Source organism: Triticum dicoccoides, chromosome 2A, assembly GCF_002162155.2.
Source record: "Triticum dicoccoides isolate Atlit2015 ecotype Zavitan chromosome 2A, WEW_v2.0, whole genome shotgun sequence".
Classification (NCBI taxonomy): domain Eukaryota; kingdom Viridiplantae; phylum Streptophyta; class Magnoliopsida; order Poales; family Poaceae; genus Triticum; species Triticum dicoccoides.
In genome coordinates this window covers 219,091,895-219,116,681 of record NC_041382.1, presented here as the reverse complement: position 1 = coordinate 219,116,681, position 24,787 = coordinate 219,091,895, and the positions used below count along the sequence as shown (strand labels likewise).

At 56.7% G+C, this 24,787-nt stretch overlaps 1 protein-coding gene across 1 annotated transcript; it reads left to right on the top strand.

Moving 5' to 3' along the window:
- Nucleotides 1-22,277: 22,277 nt before the first annotated feature.
- On the top strand, nt 22,278-24,133 carry LOC119354305 (AAA-ATPase At3g50940-like). Its single transcript, XM_037621029.1, has one exon. It carries the CDS (start codon nt 22,365-22,367, stop codon nt 23,952-23,954), a length of 1,590 nt encoding a protein of 529 aa, XP_037476926.1. The 5' UTR covers nt 22,278-22,364; the 3' UTR covers nt 23,955-24,133.
- Nucleotides 24,134-24,787: the final 654 nt, after the last annotated feature.

Genomic DNA, 24,787 nt, shown 5'->3' with positions numbered 1-24,787 from the left:
CGTGCCTGATAAGCCTCCGGGTTGCCGCCCGTCGCGAGGCGCCACGTGGCTGAGCCAGTCTGCCCACCCACGCGTGCGACGGGACAGGCCTATAGGTGGGGCCCGCCACTACCTCGCCTCGGCGTGTGAACGGATCCGTTGTGGCCGTGCGGACGGTTGGAGTTCCCGCGTAGTTATTGCACGTAGTAACTTCGTGTGGTAAATCGTGGGGGTCGTGGGGTCCTGGGCGTAGTTAATCCCACGACTGCCCCCTCGGCCTCTCAGCCCACGAGCCTACAAGTAGGCGGGGGGAGGGGGGCGGCAACGCACGCGCGCCCATCCTCCCTACTCCCTTTCACTCCTTCTTGCTTCTTCTTCCTCTCGCCGCTGCTGCTCCGAACCACGCCGCGCCCGCAGCGATGAGCTCTTCCTCCGCCGTCGCGCCTCCTGTTGTGCGCTCCGGAGTGTGGGACGACTCCGAGGTCGATGACGACGACATCGAGATCCTCCACAAGACACGGCGGCTGCCCGGCAAGGGCTTAGTGCGGGTCTGCCTCGCGCCGGAGGGGGAAATATCACCGGCGCTGGAGGAGGGCGAGCGGGTCATATTCCGCTCGCACCTTATGCGCGGCCTGGGGCTACCGGCGAGCGGCTTCTTCCGCTCCTTCTTGGAGTTCCACGGGCTCCAACCGCACCACCTTACTCCGAACACGGCGGCGCTGCTGGCTGCCTTCGCCACCCTGTGCGAAGGCTTCCTCGGCGTTCTCCCCACCATCGAGCTCTGGGGTGAGTTCTTCTAGTCCAAGCCCGGCACACACGTCGCCGGCGTGCCAGCCCAGTACGGTGCATTTATCGCGATGCGGAGATCAGTGGCCGACAATCCGTTTCCCACCATCGCACTGATTAAGTCAGTGAAGATGTGGCAGCGGTCCTATTTTTATGTGAAGAACATCGCCCCAGAAGGCGACTGGGTCAACATGCCGGCTTACGAAGCCGGCGCGCCGGCTGGAAGGCTCCCCAGCTGGTCACACCGAGCCAGGATGTTGTCTCCTGCTGGCGCTGCCGCCGTCGCGCGACTCCGAGTGCTGACGCAGTCGGAGGGCTTGATTGGGGCCGACTTGCTGGCCGCCTTCGTGGCGCGCCGAGTCCTCCCACTCCAAGGCCGACCTCACCTGATTTGCCAGATGAGCGGTCATCGGGACCTGAGTCGGATGTGCTCCAATGACATGCCTCACACGGAGGTGGCGGACATGGTAAACTACATCGCGAACTGCGGTCTCTCGGTGGATTGGCGGTTCGGCAAGGAGTCGTACTCACGCACCAATCCCCCGCCTATTGTAAGTCGTCTTCCTTCTTCTTCTGTTTCTTTTGTTGCCGAGTCCGACTTGTCCAGTCTGACCGTTTTTGTTTTGAATCAGAACCCTCTTGTCCCTCCTTTGGCCGGCACCATGGGGCCTGCTCATCAGTTTGTCCCCGATTGGGCGGAGAGCGACGTCGACGATCCTGACTTGGGGGCGACGGCTATGGAGGCCGACGCCGAGGGAGGAGGAGGAGAAGCAGGCGGCTCCAGGCCTACGGCCACTTTCGCCGACTGGCCTGATGACAATGTTGAGGGGGAATTCGCCCCGTGTCACCAGCCAAAGGTTGGCCAGCCAAGCGCGAGTTCCTCTGCTGTCTTGGACGCTCAAGGCGGTGCGAAGAAGTGCTGGGCCGGGCCGAGTACACTTGGTGGCCGGTCGAAGAAGTTTAAGGGAGCAGCCGCCGCGACCAAGCGGGAAGAGGCGGCCACAAAAGCCAACCGCTTCCGCAAGGAAGTGAAGAAGCCGCCGCTGGTGAGGGAGTCCTGGATTAGGGGGTGTCTGGATAGCCGGACCATACCTTCGGTCGGACTCCTGGACTATGAAGATACAAGATTGAAGACCTCGTCCCGTGTCTGAAAGGGACTTTCCTTGGCGTGGAAGGCAAGCTTGGCAATACGGATATGTAGATCTCCTACCATTATAACCGACTCTATGTAACCCTAGCCCTCTCCGGTGTCTATATAAACCAGAGGGTTTTAGTCCGTAGGACGAACAACAATCATACCATAGGCTAGCTTCTAGGGTTTAGCCTCTTTGATCTCGTGGTAGATCTACTCTTGTACTACCCATATCATCAATATTAATCAAGCAGGACGTAGGGTTTTACCTCCATCAAGAGGGCCCGAACCTGGGTAAAACATCGTTTCCCCTGCCTCCTGTTACCATCCGGCCTAGACGCACAGTTCGGGACCCCCTACCCGAGATATGCCGGTTTTGACACCGACATTGGTGCTTTCATTGAGAGTTCCTCTGTGTCATCACTTTTAGGCCCGATGGCTTCTCCGATCATCAACAGCCATGCGATCCAGGGTGAGACTTTTCTCCCTGGACAGATCTTCGTATTCGGCGGCTTTGCCCTGCGGGCCAATTCGCTTGGTCATCTGGAGCAGATCGAAAGCTACGCCCCTGGCCATCAGGTCAGATTTGGAAGTTTGAACTACACGGCCGACATCCGCGAAGACTTGATCTTCGACGGATTCGAGTCACACCCGAGCGTGTCGCACTGTCACGATGGGCATGATCTAGCTCTGTTGCCGAACAGTGCCCTGGAGGGCGCACCTATGTCCGCTCCGACCCCTAGCTTAGAGCCAATCACACCAATCGAGGATGGGTGGTTAGACACCGCCTCGGGGCTGCAATCTCTATGGAGATCGAGCCGAACACCAGCCCTATTCTCTGCGAAGCCCGTGACTCCAAGGAGTCGGACTCCTCTCCTGACTCCAAGCCCTCCGCGCCCCTACCGATCGAACCCGATTGGGCGCCGATCATGGAGTTCACCGCCACGGACATTTTTCAGCACTCGCCCTTCGGCGATATTCTGAATTCACTAAAGTCTCTCTCTTTATCAGGAGATCCCTGGCCGGACTATGGTCAGCAAGGTTGGGACGCGGATGATGAAGAAGTTCAAAGCCCACCCACCACCCACTTCGTAGCCACTGTCGATGATTTAACCGACATGCTCGACTTCGACTCCGAAGACATCGACGGTATGGACGCCAATGCAGGAGATGATCAAGAACCAGCGCCTATAGGGCACTGGAAAGCCACCTCGTCGTATGACATATACATGGTGGACAACCCAAAAGAAGGCAATGGCGATGGAACAACGGAGGATGACCCCTCCAAGAAGCAGCCTAAGCGCCGGCATCAGCGGCGCTGCTCTAAATCCCGCCAAAGAAAAAACGGTGATTCCGGCACGGGAGATAATAACACCCCGGACAGTGCCGAAGACAACCACCTCCAGCAAGATTCAGCACAGGAGGATAGAGAAGCCAGCCCTCATGAGAGAGCGGCAGACATAGAGGTCGAGGACGATAATTATATGCCTCCCTCCGAAGACGAGGCAAGCCTCGATGACGATGAATTTGTCGTGCCGGAGGATCCCGTCGAACAAGAGTGTTTCAAACGCAGGCTTATGGCCACGGCGAGCAGCCTCAAGAAAAAATAGCGACAACTTAGAACTGATCAAGATTTGCTTGCCAACAGATGGACTGAAGTCCTTGCGGCCGAAGAGTATGAACTCGAACGCCCCTCCAAGAGCTACCCAAAGCGCAGGTTGCTACCCCAATTAGAGGAGTAAGCACCTAAACCTACATTACCAGCGCATGATGCGGACGACCGGCCACCCCGTGGCCGCAACAGAGAGGCCTCTCGGCCCTCCACTCAAGCCGCACCCCTGCGCCGCTCAAAAAATACCAAGGCATGGGAAAATGCGCCAGACCTACGAGATATATTAGAGGACAAGGAAAGGCAAACAAGATCGATCTACGGATCACGTGGGCGCCACACGGCACGAGACGGTACTCGTCACGCCGGATACAGTAAATCCGGCCGGGCCGAACACAGTAGACAAAGCTCGTTTGAGCTGCGTCGTGATATAGCCCAATATAGAGGCGCCGCACACCCACTATGCTTCACAGATGAAGTAATGGATCATAAAACCCCCGAGGGTTTCAAACCCGTGAACATCGAATCATACGATGGCACAACAGATCCTGCGGTATGGATCGAGGACTATCTCCTTCATATCCACATGGCCCGCGATGATGACCTACATGCCATCAAATACCTCCCACTCAAGCTTAAAGGACCAGCGAGGCATTGGCTTAATAGCTTGCCAGCAAAATCAATTGGTTGTTGGGAGGACCTGGAAGCCGCATTGCTCGACAATTTCCAGGGCACTTATGTGCGACCACCAGACGCCAATGACCTAAGCCACATAATTCAGCAGCCAGAGGAATCGGCCAGACAATTCTAGACACGGTTACTAACCAAGAAAAATCAAATCGTCGACTGTCCGGACGCAGAGGCCCTAGCAGCCTTCAAGCATAACATCCGCGACGAGTGGCTTGCACGGCACCTAGGACAGGAAAAGCCGAAATCTATGGCAGCCCTCACGACACTTATGACCCGCTTTTGCGCGGGAGAAGACAGCTGGCTAGCTCGCAGCAATAACATGACCAAGAGCCCTGGTAATTCGGATACCAAGGACAGCAGTGGCAGGTCACATCGCAACAAGCAAAAGTGCCGCATTAACGGCGACAATGCTGAGGATACGGCAGTTAATGCCGGATTCAGAGGCTCTAAACCCGGTCAGCGGAAAAAACCATTCAAGAGAAATACTCCGGGCCCGTCCAATTTTGACCGAATAATCGACCGCTCATGCCAGATACATGGCACCTACGAAAAACCAGCCAATCACACCAACAGGGATTGTTGGGTGTTCAAGCAGGCAGGCAAGTTAAATGCCGAAAGCAGAGACAAGGGGTTGCATAGCGATGACGAGGAGGAGCCCCGGCCGCCGAACAACAGTGGACAGAAAGGTTTTCCCCCACAAGTGCGTACGATGAACATGACATACGCAACCCACGTCCCCAAGAGGGAGCGGAAGCGTGTGCTAAGGGACGTATACGCGATGGAGCCAGTCGCCCCAAAGTTCAACCCATGGTCTTCCTGCCCGATCACTTTTGATCGAAGGGACCACCCCACTAGCATCCGTCATGGCGGATTCGCCGCATTGGTTCTAGACCCAATTATTGACGGATTTCACCTCACTAGAGTCCTTATGGACGGCGGCAGCAGCCTGAACCTGCTTTACCAGGATACAGTGCGGAAAATGGGCATCGATCCCTCGAGGATTAAACCCACTAAAACAACCTTTAAAGGCGTCATACCAGGTGTAGAGGCCAACTGTACAGGCTCAATTACACTTGAAGTGGTCTTTGGATCTCCGGATAATTTCCTAAGCGAGGCGTTAATCTTCGACATAGTCCCGTTCCGCAGTGGCTATCACACATTGCTCGAGCGAACCGCATTTGCTAAGTTCAATGCGGTGCCGCACTACGCATACCTCAAGCTCAAGATGCCAGGCCCTCGAGGAGTCATCATAGTCAATGGAAACACCGAACGCTCTCTCCGAACGGAGGAGCATACGGCGGCTATCGCAGCGGAAGTACAAAGCAGCCTCTCAAGGCAATTCTCCAGTCCGGCCATTAAACGTTTGGACACCGTCAAGCGCGCCCAGAGTAACCTACAACAAGACCGCTTGGCACGTTCTGAGCAAGCATAGCAATGCGGCCCCAATCCCATCCCTCGTGAACTTGCGAAACCAGTGTTGCACGTACATAACTATGCTCTGGAAATACCATGGGCACAGGGGGAGGGGCACCATCATGGCACGCCCGAAACGCGGCTTAAACCGCACTAGGGGCTGCTGATTTCTTAATTTTCTCTTATTTTCAGGACTCCATTCTTCAGAAGGCTTGTCCGGCAGTACAATTGCCGCAGAAACGATACAACCAGGGAAGCAGAAAGCTACGCCGCATAATGGAACTCTAAGGTGGTCTCTATAACGAGTAGTATACCTGTTTCACATGCCATTCCGCAGCTCGCCCCTGGGAAGGACACGTTAAATAGTCCCATTGTTTGCTTATCGCACTATTTGTATCGTTCTGCTTTGATCACAGCTTTTTTAAATAAACAATGCATAGCTTCCGTCTATTATTGCATTACTCTTTTTTCGAATATATGTTCATTAATGACATGTTGCACCCGTACACTTTGGTACGGCCAATACGCCAGGGGCTTAAGTACCCCACAATACGGTGTGAGAAGTCCGAACACTTTCACAAGTGCGGCACCCCGAACTTATAGCATTATATGCATCGGCTCCGAATCATCTCTTGGGTCAATAGTTGGGTTTGCCCGGCTCCTATGTTTTGGTACCTTACGTTATGTTATATCGGCTAAGGTAGCACTAGGAGAACTACTGCGATTGTGCCCCAGTTGAGCTGGGCTAAGCACCTCAGTAGAGAAAGCTAAAACTGACCGTCATGATGAGGTGAGAGCTGGTCGCTGTTCGAGAGGTTTTTGAGTCCCTAAAGACTTATGCTTCTTAGAGAGAGGAGTCGGCTTTGTCCGGCCTAGGCGTGGATAGCGCCCGGAACTCGGTCTTCCGAACACTAGGGGCTTCGCCAAAATTTAAAATTATAGAATTCTATGGCTAAGTGAGAGTGTTCAAGCATTATAGTCCGATTGCCTTGTTCGTTGTGTTGAGCGCCTCCCTCGAAGGACCCAAGAATGGGAAAAAGAGCGCTCATGTTTATCCCGAACACCCCAGCACTCGTGGCATGGGGGCAGAAGCCGACGACTCGCCATCTCTCAAATTTGATAAACGGCCGCACAGAAGGTAATATTTTAAATTCAAAAGTGTTTCTTAGCGCATATGAACAAGTTTTCAGCGTACAGGATCACAAATGTGAGTTTACTAAAAAATTACATCTTTGGAGCATTCATCCGCTATAAGGCGGGCACCCTTCAGGACGCCCTCATAATACGCTTCCGGGACGCGATGCTCCTTGCCCGGCGGCGACCCGTCCTTCACCAGCTTCTTCGCATCCATCTTGCCCCAGTGCACTTTAGCACGGGCAAGCGCCCTACGGGCACCTTCGATGCAGACGGGGCGCTTGATTACTTCAAGCCGTGGACAGGCATCCACCAGCCGCCTCACCAGCCCGAAGTAGCTCCCAGGAAGAGCCTCTCCAGGATAAAGCCGAACTACGAGGCCCTTTATGGCCTGTTCGGCCACCTTGTGGAGCTCGACCATTTGCTTCAGCTGGTCACTCAAAGGCACCAGGTGTCCGGCCTCAGCATACCAAGACCAGAACACCTTCTCCGTCGAGCTCCCCTCCTCGGCTCGGTAGTAGGCGGCGGCATCAGATGCACTGCGGGGCAAATCTGCGAATGGTCCTGGAGAGCTCCGGACTCGGGTAAGTAACAAGTGATTCACTTTCACGTGCTTGCTTTGCATAATGAATGCCTTACCCGCCGCAATCTTCTTCATCGCTCCAATTTCTTGGAGGGCTTTCTGGGCTTCGGCCTTGGCAGACTTCGCGCTCTTGAGGGCTGCCGTAAGCTCGGACGCTTGCGTCTTTGAGTCAAGCTCCAAACTCTCATGTTTTTTCACGAGAGCCTGGAGCTCTTTCTGCACCTCCTCCACTCGCGCCTCCTGCTTCCCTCTCTCTGTGCGCTCCGCGGCCGCTCTGTTTTCGGCCTTGAATAGCGCTTGCTTAAGGGTTGCCACCTCGGTCGTGGCCCCTATAATAGCACGTTGATCCTGTCATTTTTTGCAACCACATCTTCTCTATATACTTGCGCAAGGTATTACTTACCTTCCTTCTCTTCGAGTTGCCTCTTGGCTTGGCCAAGCTCGCTCTCGGACCGCGCGAGGTTTTGCTTCAGCATATCCATCTCCGCGGTCAGTGCGGCAGAGGCCAGCAGCGAAGCCTGCATACGCATATTGACTTGATTATGTTAGACTCCTGCGAATGTTATTAGATCCTCTATTCGACTTTTCTTTCCGAACACCGAACAGAGCATCAGGGGCTATTGTCTATGCGGTAATATTTTTACATATTCTTTACTTACCTCAAAGCCTGTTAGAAGGCTGGCACAGGCTTCAGTCAGTCTGCTCTTGGCGGCCTGAACCTTCTGGATCACCGCACTCATAATAGTGCGGTGCTCCTCGTCGATGGAGGCGCCGTTAAGCACCTCCAGCAAATTTTCTGGTGCCTCCGGTTGAACGGAGGTCACCGGCTCGGTAGGCTTGCTCCTCTTGGAAGGAGGCTGCCTACCGGAGACCAGAACCATTGAAGGTTCCGGCGCGGTGTCCGGCTCAAGGCCGGACTCGGAGCCCTTGGGGGTTTTATCCCCTTTGCGCCTGGAGTCCGGGAGGTCGCCTTGCAGCGCCTCCAGGACCACCTCCTCCTGGCTTGGAACCTGTTGGGACAGCACCTCGGCATCGTCCGTAGGGTGGGGGGAGGTAGCCGTCGGAAGCGAATTCACATCCGACGAATCCAGGGAACCGCTCGACGACACGTCGAGCCGGTCTTTGGGTGGACTGCATAAACATGTTCGACATAAGGAAAAGCTGTGCAATGGAGGAATACTATGAATCACTCTGGTATCTGGATACTTACGATCTCGCCAGGGGCTTGGCCCTGTGCGGCCACTCCTCTTCGCCGTTGTCGGTGTTGGTGGAGCCGTCCGGAGGAAGGGTTTTCCCCTTCTTGGACCCTTCGGCCTCCCCAGTTGGGGCAGCCTTCCTTTTCTTCTCTCCCCCCGCTGGAGGGGGAGAGGTCTCTTCTTCCTCCTCCTCGTCTTCATGGGAGGAGTGCGTCTTGGAGTCGTCGGATGATGAATCCGACACCCCCAGGCGCCGGGAACTCTTTCGAGTCCCCGTGGCCTTCTTCTCCGGCACCACATAGGGTGCCGGAACCAGCAGCTTCGCTAAGCGAGCGTCCGCTGGGCCTTCGGGCAAAGGAGCCGGACAGTTGATCTATCCGAATGTCTTCTGCCAATCCTGTCAAAGGTAAGGGAGCTTAGATCCTGCATGGAGTCAAACTATGCAAAACTAATACCCTATAAAAGGTAAAAACAGCTTACCGCACTAGCGTGACGCTGCGTGCTGAATCTGCGATCCTCGGTAGCGGATGCGGGGGCCTCGGCGCCCTTGAAAAGCACCTTCCAGGCATCTTCGTACATCGTGTCGAAGAGCTTGCTCAGAGTTCGGTGCTGCGCCGGGTCGAACTCCCACAGGTTGAAAGCCCATTGTTGACACGGGAGGATCCGGCGGATGAGCATAACCTGGACTACGTTGACAAGTTTCAGCTTCTTGTCCACCAGGGTTTGGACGCATGTTTGGAGTCCGGTCAGCTCTCCTTTTTTACCCCACGACAGGCCCGTCTCTTTCCAGGAGGTGAGCCACATAGGGGGTCTGGATCTGAACTCAGGGGCTGCGACCCATTCAGGGTCGCGCGTCTCGGTGATGTAAAACCACCCCGATTGCCACCCCTTTAGGGTCTCCACAAAGGAGCCCTCGAGCCATAGGACATTGGGCATCTTGCCCACCATGGCACCTCCGCACTCCGCCTGGGTGCCGCGCACCACCTTCGGCTTGACATTGAAAGTCTTGAGCCATAGGCCGAAATGGGGGCAGATGCGGAGGAAGGCCTCGCACACGAGATAAACGCCGAGATGTTGAGGACAAAGTTCGGGGCCAGATCGTGGAAATCCAGGCCAAAGTAGAACATGAGCCCCCGGACAAATGGGTGGAGAGGGAAGCCCAGTCCGCAGAGGAAATGGGGGAGGAACACCACCCTCTCATGGGGCCTAGGGGTGGGGATGAGCTGCCCCTCTTCGGGAAGCCGGTGCGCAATGTCGTTAGACAAGTATCCGGCCTTCCTCAGTCTTTTGATGTGTCCTTCCGTGACGGAGGAGACCATCCACTTGCCTCCCGCTCCAGACATGGCTAGAGAAGGTTGAGGTGGGGTGTGCGGACTTGGGCGCTGGAGCTCGAGTGCGCGGAAATGGATAGGCAAAGGAGGAAGAAGGCGTGGATGAAAAGGTGGGTCCTTATCCCCTTATATGGGCGGACGCGACTATGCGCCCCCACCAGCCTGGTAAAACTCGCTTATCTCCCAAGCGCCGTAGTCAATGGCGCGGTTGGGTTACCCACACCCGTATTGATGAGAATCCCGGAATAAGGGGACACGATCTCTGCTTTAACAAGACGTGCCAAGGAAACCGCCTCGCTAAACGCACTGAGGTGGGACAGTAAAACGATTCGAATAAAGACTTGGCCGTAGTGTGATGTCATGCTACGGAATACGTCAGCAGATTAGATTTGTGTAAATATTATTCTCTCTATGGCAATATGTGGAAACTTATTTTGCAGAGCCGGACATTACCTTCGTGTTCAAAATCTTCTATGAAGTACTTGGAGGAGGAACCCACCTTGCAATGCCGAAGACAATCTGCGCGCCCGACTCATCGTCATTGAAGCCTGGTTCAGGGGCTACTGAGGGAGTCCTGGATTAGGGGGTGTCCGGATAGCCGGACTATACCTTCAGCCGGACTCCTGGACTATGAAGATACAAGATTGAAGACTTCGTCCCGTGTCCAGAAGGGACTTTCCTTGGCGTGGAAGGCAAGCTTGGCGATACGGATATGTAGATCTCCTACCATTATAACCAACTCTGTGTAACCCTAGCTCTCTCCGGTGTCTATATAAACCGGAGGGTTTTAGTCCGTAGGACGAACAACAATCATACCATAGGCTAGCTTCTAGGGTTTAGCCTCTCTGATCTCGTGGTAGATCTACTCTTGTACTACCCATATCATCAATATTAATCAAGCAGGACGTAGGGTTTTACCTCCATCAAGAGGGCCCGAACTTGGGTAAAACATCGTGTCCCCTGCCTCCTATTACCATTCGGCCTAGACGCACAGTTCGGGACCCCCTACCCGAGATCCGCCTGTTTTGACACCGACAGTTGGTCTCTGCGTAAGCGCCTCCGTCCCTTTTCTTTATTTTCTCTTTGTTGATTTTGTCTGATTCTTTCATATGCTTCCCTCGCTTCAGGGCTCCCCTCACTCTTGAGAGGGTTGCCGCCGCCTCCGTTATGGGGTCGGCGGAGACGTCTGCCACTACTCGGCGGATTGACCCCACCGCCGACCTCCGGGAGGCGACGGAGTGGAACGCGCAGGCGCGAGGAGGAAGAGGCCGCCCGCCTGGAGAAAGTGAAGGTGGAGGCCTCCGCCCTAAAAAAGCTGGAGGAGGCCGAGGCCGCCATCGCGGCAAGGCGACAGGCTAAGGAAGTCGCGCACCGGCGGTCGGCAGTGTTCGTCACCCCTCTGAACTCTGCGCCGCCGCCCCCGGAGTTCACGGGGCAGTTAGAGGAAGACGGTGGCGAGTTCCCGATCATGGAGAGGGGCGGCGGCGACGCCTCCATGCCGGACGCGGTCGTGCCGCCACCGCCGCCCCCGCCGCCGTCTAGAAGCGCGCAAGGCAAACAGCCGGCGGACCCGCCCTTGCCGCCGACTGAAGACGAGGCTGTGGCAAGGCTACTCCTTCAAGTCGGCTCGCCAACGTGTCGCCGTCTTGAGAAGGCGACTTCGGCGCCACGCCCCTTGGAGACCGGCACCGCCATCTCGACGATCCCAGACACCGAAGCGACGAGCGCCGCGCCCATTGGGTGGGTGCGAGGAGGCGGCACGGGCCCCCTGAACCAGGCTCTTCTGGATGTCCAGACAAAGCTGTGAGCTGAGAGCGACGCTATCCAAAACTGCACCAAGGTGCACCTGGCGTCGCGGGCAGCCATCTGGGTATGCTTTCTCCTTTGTCTTTGTTTTCTTGTTCCTCTCTGTGTGGGCGTGCCAGCGCACCCACTGGGTGTAGTCCCCGAGTTTTGGGCCTGTTGCTGAGCAGGCGGCCCAGAACTCCAATTGGTGAGTTCCGGGTACTAACTTTTGTCTGAAATACTTGTCGCAGGACTATCACAACCTCCGTGTCACCGCCTTCAACCGCAACGTTGAAGAGCTAGGCAAGCAGATCACCGACTTGTCGGAGAGCCGGAGTGAGTCCTTTTTCTTATTTGCGGGGTGCGCTGGCGCACCCGCGCGCTATAGTCCCCGAGATTCGGTCCGACTGCTGAGTAGTCGGGCCGGATCTCCCCGGCGACCTTCTCTCTTGATGACTTAATGCCCTCCTTCTTCTTTCTCTTCAGAGGCCAACACCAATCTTCAACAGCAGCTGAGCGAAGCCCACACCGCGTTGCGTGCCAAGGGGGAGGAGTGCAGCAAGCTCGCCGCACAATTGGCAGAGTAGAAGGAGCTGCTTAAGAAGACACAGAAGGAGGCGAAAGAGGAGGAGGCCGCCCTCCTGGCCGAGTTCGCGAGCGAGCGCTCCTCTTGGACTGACAAGGAGGCAATGCTGGCCTCCGACTTCCACGAGATCGAGGACCTCGTCGACGGTGAACTTCTTTGCTTTTCTTCTTCGAGCCGCCGACTATAGGTCGAGCCGGCTCCTGGTTTTTTGACTTGTTCTTCATTCTTTCCATCTTGGCAGACTTCTTCCCCGGCCACTCGCAGGCCGCCATTCAAGCTATCGAGGCTGATCGCGAGGAGCGGAGGGCGGATAGCGTGGAGATCGCCGCCGATGCCCCCCGGACCCTTGACGAGCATATTCTGAGCATTGGGGCTCGTCTGCGACCGGCCCACTAGATGTTGCGCCGGCTTCAATGTGTCGGCGCCCAAACGATCGCTGCCCTGTGGCCAGACATGCAGGCTCCGCGCACCCCCAGTCGGACTGCCGACTGGCTGGAGGTCACGGCTGGCCGTCTTGAGGCCTGGAAGGGTTCCTCGGCCCGGGCTGGAGCGCGCCGAGCCTTGGAATTCGTCAAGGCGTGGTATCCGGGGCTCGACCTAGACCGGCTGGCCACACTCCGGTCAGAGGCCCAGCCGGAGCTGGCAGCCGTGGAAGACGCCCTTGTCAAGCGTGTGGCGGCGATCGCCGAGTACACTGACACCAGCATCTTTGTCCCCGAGCGGGCTGAAGATGGCGGTGAGGTACCGCCGGAGTGGTTTGGGATGAACCCAGACTATGGCGAGGACTCGACGGAGGTGATCGGCTCCAGCGTCGAGGAGGAAGACGATGCGGGGGATGGAAGCGAGACGGAGGCACCGGAAGACGGAGCAGACGGCCAGCCTCAGCTCGACCGCGCCTCCAGCAACGAGCCATGCCCGCCCGAGCCGACTGTCGCCGGAGGTAATCAAGCCGAGACCGCCTAGCCGGCCGCCCCAACATCCAACACCGCCGTCTCCTCCGATCCTCTGAACCCGTCTGCCGCCTCCTAGGCTTCCACCTTATCTTTGTTTTACCTATTTTAATAGTCTTTGAAGAACTTGTTAATTCGCACAATTCCACCTGCGGGGTGTATTTTGAACCTCTGCTCGATGGTTCGGCCAAGGGCCTTTGTTATGTAAATATTCATCCGACTTCTATCTTTTCTTGCTCATTGCTCTTTTGGCTTTTTCCTTTGCCGCCTTCCCTCAGTTGCCGTCTTTGTCAGTCGGACAGCCGCTCTGCGGACTGCTGCTGGATCAAATTCTTGGTCACTTTGGGAAGGCAGGTACTTAGCCGTTTTAGAGTTGTTTAGCAAGTCGGATAGAAGGCGGCAAGCCGACTGTTCAAGAGTCGGTTTGCGAAAAAAGGCTGGAAGCCGGCTTTAAGCTATGTTTATGCTTTGAGTCCTTAGTCATTTTTCATGTGGACGCCCATTCTTCCTTACTCCTGCCCACCAAACAGTCGCTCTACGAGTTGCGGCTTCTGACAGGAGACGGCTTAGGCGCCACACACTACTTGTCCGGCTGCAGGAAGCATTTCATAGCGCAGGGTGGCAAGTCCCCGGGCCGACTAGTCGAACCCGGTGCCAAGCGGCATAACAAAGAGTAATATAGTCGAAGGCATAATTCTTATCATATAGATAAAAGAGGGCAGTCCCCGAGCTCTTCTCGGGGGGGGGGGACGAAGTCTTGGTACTTTTAAAAAGGTAGTGTGGTACATACTGCGTTTAACTGTAAATTTTCGGAGGAGATTTGCATTCCATGGCCACTCTGTCTCTTTGCCGGAGTCGTCCCTCTTGCGTGCTCGGGGCTTCTGAGCATCGATCAGGTAGTAGGAGTTGTTGCCCAGCACTTTGCTGATGATGAAGGGGCCTTCCCAAGGCGCCGACAGCTTGTGCTGGCTGGCTGTTCGCTGGATCAGTCGGAGCATAAGGTCGCCCTCTTGGAAAGATCTCAGCCTGACCTTCCTGTTGTAGTATCTACGCAGGCTCTGCTGGTATATGCTGGACCGGCTGAGTGCCAACAGCCGGCCCTCTTCCAGCAGATCGACGCCATCTTGACGTGCTTCTTCTGCTTCTTCCTTGGTGTACATGGTGACTCGCGGGGAATCGAACTCTATGTCCGTTGGGATGATGGCTTCAGCACCGTAGACGAGGAAGAAAGGTGTGAAGCCGGTTGACTTGTTTGGAGTCGTGCGCAGACTCCAGAGGACGGCTGGCAACTCATAGAGCCAGCAGCCAGCCGAGCGCTCTAGAGGCTCGACCAGTCGGGGCTTGATGCCGAACAGGATGAGGCTGTTTGCTCGCTCCACCTGGCCGTTTGACTGTGGATGGGCGACGGACGCTAGGTCCAGTCGGATGCCCTGTGTCGCGCAGAAACGGGCCAAGGCGCCTTTGGCAAAATTCGTGCCGTTGTCGGTGATGATGCTGTGTGGTACGCCGTACCGAATTGTGATGTCGGAGATGAAAGTCACGGCAGTCGGACCATTTAGTTTCTTGATTGGCTTCGCTTCTATCCACTTGGTGAACTTGTCCATTGCGACAAGTAAGTGAGTTAGGCCACCTCGTGCCATCTTGAATGGTCCCACCATGTCTAGGCCCCAAACTGCGAAGGGCCAGGCAATGGGGATGGTCTTGAGTGTAGAAGCCGGCTAATGCGGCTTCGAGCGGAACTTCTAGCACCCTTTGCATTTTTGGACCAATTCCTTGGCCTCTTCTAAGGCCGTTGGCCAAAAGAAACTGTGTTAGAAGGCTTTGGCGACGAGTGCTCTTGAAGCCGCATGGTGGCCGCGCTCTCCTTGATGGATGTCTTTGAGAATTGCTTGGCCTTGCTCTGGCTCTACGCAGCGCTGGTAGACACCAGTGACGCTGCGCCTGACCAGCTCTCTGTTGACTATGGTGTAGGCTGCCGCTCGGCGTTGTACTTGCCGAGCTAAGATCTCATCAGTCGGTAGCTCTTTGCTCACCAGGTATTTGAGGATGGGCTGGGCCCATGAGGGTGCTGCTATTTCTTCGACTGCCAGAACTGCGACTTGGCCGAGGGCGGCTGGGCTGGGAGGCGGCGGGCTGGAGTCAGCAACCGCTTGCTGGATTAATGAAGTCCCCGGGCCGACTGGTGCAGCCCTCGGACCGAGTTCTAGAGTCTTCGGGCTGGCCGCCGCGGTCCCCGGGCTGGGTTCTGCAGTCCCTGGGCCGGCTTCGACTATGGCGGCTTTGGAGCCATCTGCCAAAATCCTCGTACCGTCTGCTGGGGCTCTGGAATCGGATCCGACTTCTTCGGGGGGAGCCGGCACAAAGATGGAGTCTGATTCTGGTGAAGGCTTGACAGACGGCTTGAGGAGGCGCTGAAGGGCGACGCCGGATGGTATTGCTTGGCGGGTAGAGCCGATTCATGCCAGGGCGTCTGCTTGGTCGTTGTCGTTTCTTGGCACATGGAGGAACTCGCACCCCTCGAAATATCCACTGAGTTGCTGCACGAGGAAACGGTAACTCGCCATGTTTGCATCTTTGGCGTTCCAGTCACCAGACGACTGCTGGACCACTAAGTCCAAGTCGCCATAACACAGGATCTGGCGAATGCCAAGTTCTTTGGCAAGCCGAAGCCCGTGAATGAGCGCCTCATATTCGGCGACGTTGTTGGAGGCGGCGAAGTGGATTTGCAGTGCGTATTTGAGCTTGTTGCCTTTAGGAGAAGTGAGGACAACGCCAGCTCCCAAGCCGGTGCGCATCTTGGAGCCGTCGAAATGCATCCGCCAATGGGTGGAGTCGGGCGCTGGTGGTAGGTACTGGGTCTCGGCCCAGTCGACGAGGAAGTCGGCCAGTTCTTGTGACTTGATGGCGGTGTGGGGCTGGTAGTAGATGGTGTAGGGAGCCAGCTCTATGGCCCATTTGGCCACTCGGGCAGAAGCATCTCGGCTTCCAATGATCTCGGCAAGTGGGGCCGTGCAGACCACAGTGATTGGATGCTCTTGAAAGTAAGGCTTCAACTTCTTGGTGGCAAAGTGCACGCCATAGCACATCTTCTGGTAGTGGGGGTAGTTCTGCTTGGAGGTTGACAGCACTTCGCTCAGGTAATATACCGGTCTCTAGACAGGTAGTGCCTTGCCTTCCTCCTTGCGTTCCACTATAATGACTGTGCTGACTACCCGGCTGGTGGTGGCGATGTATAGGAGCATGGGCTCCTTAGGAGTCGGAGCCGCCAGAACGGGTGGAGTAGTCAACATCTTCTTCAACTCGAGAAAGGCTTCGTCCGCCTTGTGGTTTCACTCGAAAAAAGTGGTCTTCTTCATGAGATGGTATAAGAGGAGAGCTTTCTCGCCCAGCCGACTGATGAATCGGCTGATGGACGCCAAGCAGCCAGTGAACTTTTGCACGTCCAGCAGTCGGCTGGGTACCTCCATCCTCTCCATGGCTTGATCTTTATAGGGTTGCACTCTATGCCACGTTCAGAGACCATGAAACCAAGGAGTTGGCCTGCTGGTACTCCGAAGACGCACTTCTCAGGGTTGAGCTTGATCTGGAATCGGCGTAGGTTCTCAAAGGTCTCCTTGAGGTCTTCCAGCAGTGTTCCATGCTTCTCCGTCTTCACCACCACATCGTCCACGTAGACGTGGGCGTTTCTGTCGAGTTGCTTGAGGAGGCACTTCTGCATGCAACGTTGAAAGGTGGCGCCGGCATTCCTTAAGCCGAACGTCATGGTTAGGTAGCAGAAGGCTCCGAACGATGTGATGAAGGCGGTCTTGAGTCTGTCAGTCGGGTTCAGCTTGATTGGGTGATATCCTGAATATGCATCCAAGAAGCTCAACAGCTCGCATCCGGCTGTGGAGTCTATCACCTGATCAATTCTTGGCAAAGCAAACGGGTCCTTGGGGCAAGCCTTGTTGAGGCTTTTGTAGTCAATACACATTCACCACTGCTTGTTCTTCTTCAGTACCAGGACTGGGTTGGCTAGCCACTCTGGAAAGAATACTTCCATAATGAAGCCGCCTGCTAGGAGTCGGGCTATCTCTTCTCCAACAACTCTTCTCTTTTCTTCTGATAGGCGGCGCAAGGGCTGCCTGACTGGCTTTGCATCAGATCGGACATGTAACTTGTGCTCGGCGAATTCCGTCGGTACACCTGGCATGTCTTTGGGGGACCATGCGAAGATGTACCGATTCTCACAGAGGAAATCGACGAGCTCGCCTTCCTATATGCTGTCGAGGTTTGCGCCTATGACAGCGTACCTCTCTGGGTGCTCCGGATCCAAGGGTATCTTCTTTGTCTCTTTGGTCGTCTTGAACAAACCCTCAGCCTCCGACTCCTTGGGGTTGGGCGACACCTCTAGCTGCTTGCCGGCCATCGCCACAACCCGGTCAAGGAGCCGCTTCTCGGCCGCGATCACTAGGGACTCGGCCAACCGACTACTTTCAGCCGCACAGGCAGACGACTTCCGATAGTCGCCGGCTACGGTCAGAATCCCCTTGGAACTAGGCATCTTCATCTTGAGGTAGGCGTAGTGGGGGACCGCCATGAACTTGGCCAGGGCGGGTCGGCCAAGTAATGCATGGTATGGGCTCTTGAGATCCACCACCTCAAACCAAACTGACTCTCGGCGGAAGTGATCTTTGTCTCCAAAGAGGACGTCAATCAGGATCATGCCGATTGGTGAGCAGGAAAGGCCAGGAACAATGCCGTGGAACACAGCTCAGCTGTTCTGAAGCTGTCTTTGCTTGATTCCTAACTTCTCCATGGTGTCCTTGTACAGGATGTTTGATGATGCCGCCTCTGTCTATCAGAACTCGCGAGAAACGAGCAGCTCGTGTATCTGTGGCAAAGGTGGCATCCAAGACCAACGCATAGGAGCCCGGACTCGGCATCACCTCTGGGTGATCAGCTCTGCTCCAGCTAATAGGCTTCTCGGACCAGTGCATGAATTCTGGTGTCTCTGATGCTACTGCATTCACCTCTTGCTACTGCAGCCGCCTGCTGCGCCGATCATCAGCCACGCTGGTAAATACCACGTAGGCTCCGTGCTCTTCGGGGTACTCGTCTTGTACTGCGCCGACTAGCCTGACAGCCAGCTACTAGGGCGAAGGCGGAGGCTGCTGCCCAGCAGGCGGGGGAGGCAAGAGGCCGTCTCCTTTGGCGATCCTGGTGAGCCAGTGGCACTTTCGGGTGGTGTTATTCGACGGCTTCGCGCCACTGTGGAACTTGCAAGGACCATCCAGATTCTGCTCGTATGAGAAAGCCGGCAACCAGTTGGGCTTGCCGCCTTTCTGTCGCTTGGGTGGAGGCTGCCCTTCCGGCTGCTGGACTTCGACTGTCGCCACCTTCCGGCTGTTGGAAGCCGGCTGTGGGGCCTTGCGCTTGTGGTCGCTCTGCTGTTGTCGCCGACTGGCGTCTCCAGCCGGAGTTCTAGGAGCCTGATGGGCCACTTTGCTAGTCGCACTAACTTGAATCTCCGCCTTCATGGAGGAGTCGGCCGTGGCATACTTGTTTGCTATGATCAGCAACTCGTCAAGGGTTTTCGGCTCGTCGCAGAGGAGCTTATGCTTGAGGAGGGTGCCTTCTCTGCACCCGGCGTTGAAGTACTCGATAGCCTGCACCTCGTGCACGCCCTCACAAGAGTTCCGGAGCTCGGCCCAACGCGTGAGGTAGTCGCGAGTCGACTCGTTGGGGCCTTGCATGCACAAGGAAAGCTGGCGAGGTTTGGGGGGACGCTTGTACGTGCTTGTGAAGTTGCGGACGAATGCATCGGTGAAGTCGACCCAGCTGTTGATGCTGTGGGGCTTCAAGCTGTTCAGCCATGTCCGGGCCGTGCCCTGGAGCATGAGCGGAACGTATTTTACGGCAACGCGCTTGTTGCCGTTCGCTATGTTGACGGTCGTGGAGTAGTCAACCAGCCAGTCCTCCGGCTTCACGGAGCCGATGTACTTGGACGTGTCTCTTGGGAGCGTGAACCCTTTGGGAAAGGGCTCGTCTCAAATGCGGGGACCGAAACAAGGCGGACCTAACTCGTCTTCTTCTTCCAGCGCCAGGGATCGGTGAAGTCGGTCGATCCGGTGGCGGGCGTCGTTTTCTCCGACTCCCTCTCAGCGGCCAAGGTGATCGCCGAGAGTCGGATGGTCAACAGGCGGCGGGGAGACTCGCCTTTCCTTGCGAGGAGGAGGAGGCGGACAGTCGTCCCGTCGTTCCACTGCTCTTGGGCGGCCGTCTTGGTCACGCTCTATGGTAATGCGAGTCTAACTGCGGCTGACAGCCGGATCCTTGTCTTTCCTTCCTCGGGCGCCACCAGTCGGCGTCCGAGACGTCGCGCCTTGGTCTCGGCATGGAGGCGGGTCGTCGTTTTGTCACTGCGGCGCCTCTGTGCGGCAGCCGGCCTCGTTCTGCGCGGCAGCCGCGTCAAGGAGCCGCTGGACTCGCTCCTTCATCAGGCGGCGCTCTTCGCCCCCGAAGTTGTCCAGCTTGTCCGCCGCCGCCTGGGCGGCTCGAATGTTTTCCACAGGCGTGGCGTACATAGGGCGATTTGCCCCGAATAGGTTGGCGATGGTCACGCCGCGCTGCTGGACCACGCCTAGGCGGCTGGGCCCAGTTGGGGCTGGCGAGCCACCTACAGCGCGATCCATCTCACGCTGGTAGGCTTCTGACAAGCGTCTCATGCTAGCCAGCTTCTTCGCGCATTCGACGAGCTGAAGGCGGCGCGCCTCCAACGTCTCCGCGTCAGCGTCTTTCGGAATGGGCGCGGTCAGGTCTTGCAGTGCCGCGCCAAGTGGGTCATGCGCTCCTCCCCCGGGATGCTCGTCATGACTGATGACGAGCACCTCTACGACGGTGCTTCCGTCGCTCTCCGCGCGAGGGAGCGGCTCATCGTAGACCACCACATTGGTGGGGAACGCGTCGAGTGACGCGGTGTCGGAGTCGACCAGCATCGGGTCGGTGGAGCCTACAGACTCCAAGTCCACGGAAGGCTCACCAGCGACATGGAGTTGGTCAAGGAGGCCCGCGAGGAGGCTCTCAGGGCCGCCCATGCCCGCGTCGAATGCAGGCTCGTCGGAGAGGCGAACCTCGCCGACAAGACCGGCGAGGCAGCTGGCTGCGCAGACGATCTCAGCGCCGTGCAGTGCGTCGGCGCAAAACTCCGTCTGGCGTGCCGGGCTGGCTGCGCTCGCCAGGGAGAAAAATGGTTCCCGTCCAGAGCAGGTCTCCGGACGACGGTGCACCAGGCCCCACGGTGGGCGCCAAATGTCGGGGGTTGGGTGCGACATATGCCAAAGAATGGCTTATCATGGTGGGGGCGAGTAGAACGTTGCAGGTGCCTGGAAACGGGATAAGGCGAAGGCATGCACGCCGGCGAATCTTACCCTGCTTCGGGGCTCTCCGTGGAGATAATACCCCTACTGCTACTCTGCGGGGTCTCCGCATGATCACTATGTCAAAGTGTGTACACGGTTGCTCCTTTAGTTGTTTCCTGGAGGTAGGAGAAGGCAAGGCTAGCTCTCTCCTTCCTATATGATCTGGTCTAGTGCTAATGGATTCCAACCCTTTGCATGGGTGCCCTGGGGGGTTTATATAGGCCTAACCCTAGGGGTACAATGGTAATCCGGCTGGACGAGGGCCCAGCCGTCAGTCTCTCTGGCTGTCTTCTTATCCGCCGACTCCTGGGGCCCGCCGACTGGTGGGCGCCGCCGACTGGCTCGGTACGGAGCCGACAGGCCGCGTCCGCCGTGGGCGGGTCTTGCCGGCTGCAGATTACTGTACTCGTGCCTCTAATGACGCGGGCTCAGTCATGGGGTCATGGTGACAGCTCCGTCGTCTGGCGGGCGATCACTGTGGCCACTCCCTGTCGCGTCTGGTTAATGGCGCGCGGGGCCCGTGGGAGGGGCCGGCCGACTCCTGGGGGCCGACTCCCAACTGGGACGACTGGTGGCGCTCTCGCCGTCTTCCGTTCGCCCGTCGACTGGTGGGACCCGTCGTCCCTGGGTCGTACCGGCAGGCCGTCGTGGGCACAGGACTCCACCCTCTGGGGCTGACGTCAGGGCCGGCATGGCAACAGTGTCGCGTCGGGCGGAGATCTCCACGGGTACGGCGTACTGTGGCCACGCCTGCCCTTGGAAAAGGATGGGGGTGGACTTTACTGTGGCCACTCCCCGCCCCGTCCCTCTTTATGAGGGCATGGGGGTTGTTGGCGTCGCGGGCCGACTTCCCATGGTCGGCTTCTCTGGAAGTCGCCAGTCAGGAGTCGGCTCATCCTGAAGTCGTTCTCGGGGCTCGGCCGCGAATGGGCAGTCGGCTGCCTCGCAGCCGACTCTCAGAAGGCGGCTCTTCGTCCTGGGGTCTTGAGGGGTGCAGCCTACCCCGATGTCTTGAAAGGTTCTGGGTCTGGGTTCGCCTACCCGTGGCCCATTACTCCGACAACAATCTCTTCTCTCACGAGGGCCATCCAAAACGGACACTTGTTCGCTCGGGTTACCCACCGGAAAAACGCCGCCTAGCTATTGGCTTTCAAAAATAAGATAAATCAAATACAACAAGGTGTACTAAAGCAGGGACAATTTAAGGTAGATCGGAGAGAGTATAAATCGTTGTACAGTTTTTATCATTTTCTTTTTCGCGATTAGTACAACCAATCAGCTCCAGCGAGCGGCCGGGTTGTAAAAATGGAGTGTCTTCTCCGGTGTACTAGATTCTCGCTTAATCGATCGGTGTGACCGGAACAAGTGGGCGTTTTTGCTTAACACGACGACTTTTTACAGCCGGTGACCTAATTAAATCACTGGTCCTTGTGTGTGGTGGCACACTGGAGTGGTAGAATATTGCAAGAAACCTATGATGCGATCATACGAGGCCGGCCGAAAGATGTACTGTGCTGCGTCGGACATGACGGAACATCCGACATGAGCCAGCCTTTGCGAGCCCTCTCATTCCACTCCAAGATTCCTTCACGCACGTGAAGCCTCTTCAGCAAGAAAATTCGGAATGAAATAAGGGCAACACGAGTTGAAGGACGATTGGGTGTTAAACAGCCCTAAACAGAGACGACTCAGCTCGAGTCAATCGGTCGACATTAGCACTATTGCCTTTATGGCACCTTCCACGAAACTGCGCCGCATCGGTGCTACAACTTCGTCGATCGTAACAGGAAATGAACCCTAGAGCACCAGTACATATACGAGGCGTGGAGCACACTCGTGTTCGCATCGCACTCATGGATAACTTGCCACTGACCACCATGGCCGGAGCCGCGGCGTCGTCGTTGGAAGGAGGCGGGAGGGTGGTGGACACGTACAAGAAGGCGCTGGCCACGGCGGCGTCCGTGGCCGCGTACGCCATGCTGGTGCGCAGCATGGCCAGGGAGCTCCTCCCCGAGGAGCTGCGCGCCGCGGTGCGCTGGGGTGCCGCGTTCGTGCGCGCCCGCCTCGGCGCCGGCGACAAGGAGCGCCACACCATCGTCATCCGCCGCCACTTGGACGCCGGGTACAACGAGAACCACCTCTTCGAGGCGGCGCGCGCCTACCTGGCCACCAAGATCGACCCGACCGCCATGCGCCGGCTCTGCCTCGCGCGCACCCGGTACAAGGAGCCCGACGGGAGCAGCAGCTGGAGCACACTCCTGTGCATGGACGATGGGGGCTCCACCACCGACACCTTCGACGGCGTCGACTTCAAATGGACGTCCATCGAGACCGGCGGCGACGAAGGCAAGAAGGGAAAGGGGCATCGGGCCGCGCCACGCGAGACCCTCGAGCTCAGCTTTGACGCCGAGCACACGGAGGCGGCCCTCGAGCGGTACGTGCCGTTCATCATGTCCACGGCGGAGCAGCTGCAGCGGCGGGATCGCGCGCTCAAGATCTTCATGAACGAGGGTCGGTCGTGGCACGGCATCAACCACCACCACCCGGCCACGTTCGACACGCTCGCCATGGATCCGGCACTCAAGCAGGCCGTCACCGACGACCTCGACCGTTTCCTCAAGCGGAAGGAGTACTACCGGCGGATCGGCAAGGCTTGGAAGCGCGGGTATCTGCTCTTCGGTCCACCTGGGACCGGCAAGTCCAGCCTTGTCGCCGCCATGGCCAACTACCTCCGGTTCAACCTCTACGACCTCGATCTCTCCGAGGTGCGCCTCAACTCGGCGCTTCAGAGGCTGCTTATCGCCATGCCCAACAAATCCATCCTCGTCATCGAGGACATCGACTGCTGCTTCGACGCCAAGTCGAGGGAGGACCGCACGATGCCGGTGCCGGCCGACGACGGCAGTTCATCAGACGACGACGTCCCGGAGGACATGGCCCACCACCCGGGAGCGCGCCAACAGCAGACCATAACGCTGTCCGGGCTGCTCAACTTCATCGACGGGCTGTGGTCGACGAGCGGCGAGGAGCGCATCATCATCTTCACCACCAACTACAAGGACCGGCTCGACCCGGCGCTGCTGCGGCCGGGGCGCATGGACATGCACATCTACATGGGCCACTGCTGCTGGGAGGCGTTCAAGACGTTGGCCAGGAACTATCACCTCGTGGATGACCATGCTCTGTTCCCAGGGATACAGGAACTGCTGGCCGCGGTGGAGGTGAAGGTGACGCCGGCCGAGGTGTCCGAGATGCTGCTGCGGAGCGAAGACGCCGACGTTGCGCTACGGGTGCTGACGGAGTTCCTCCAGGACAAGAGAAGCAAGGCAAGAAAAGAGGCAACAGAAATCAAGATCGGCGTAGCAGAGAAGGCAATGTAGCAGTAGTAGTATTATTCAGTGTCAGCATCCCCTTTAACGGGAGCGTTTTATTTGAGGAGTAGATGAAGTGATCGAGTATGTGTCACAAAGGTCATCATTTATGTCGGGAATAATCATCAATCGAACAAGCTGATGTATCTGATTTGAGCTGTTTTGTTCTGATTCAGATGCTTCACTTCTTCTTCTTCTTGTACTCGCTGATTTGTTATGTTAAAATGGCAAGTCAGTCACCAAGAGCTTCACCAGTCATGGGCATGAACAGCACAAAGCACTTATACGCACTTGAACAATAATTGGCCCTTCGTTACACGTTTTCATGGCTTGAACTTCCATTTTCCGCCGCCGCCGCAATTGCACACAATCTGAACATGGACACAACCATGCAAACTGAAAACCTTGCACACGTCAGTCAAGTCACCAAGAGTCGTGTTTAGAGTCAACAACATCTGTGGACGCACTTATGTGACGCGGGATCGTAGATCAGATGACGATAGAGAAGGGTACCGGCAAAATCTCATATTGGGAACTCACTGTCGATCTTCCGCCTCTGTCGCAAGTGTACTTCCTTTTTAAATATGTGCATAGCCATCTGCCCCCAAATAATAGACCACGAGCCAACATTGCCCATTGGAATAGTTTGTCGCCACTAGCTCCGTCGGACAACATCACTGACATTGTCGCCACACACCACCTCAGCAACTCCACGCCGTTATGCAGGACCTCTGCTACCCGCCTCTATGGCCCTATTTGGATACTCTAACTCAGTTAGAGATTAGAGTTAGATTCTAACGTTAAACTAACTCTAGACTAACACTAACCAAAGAGCTGTTTGG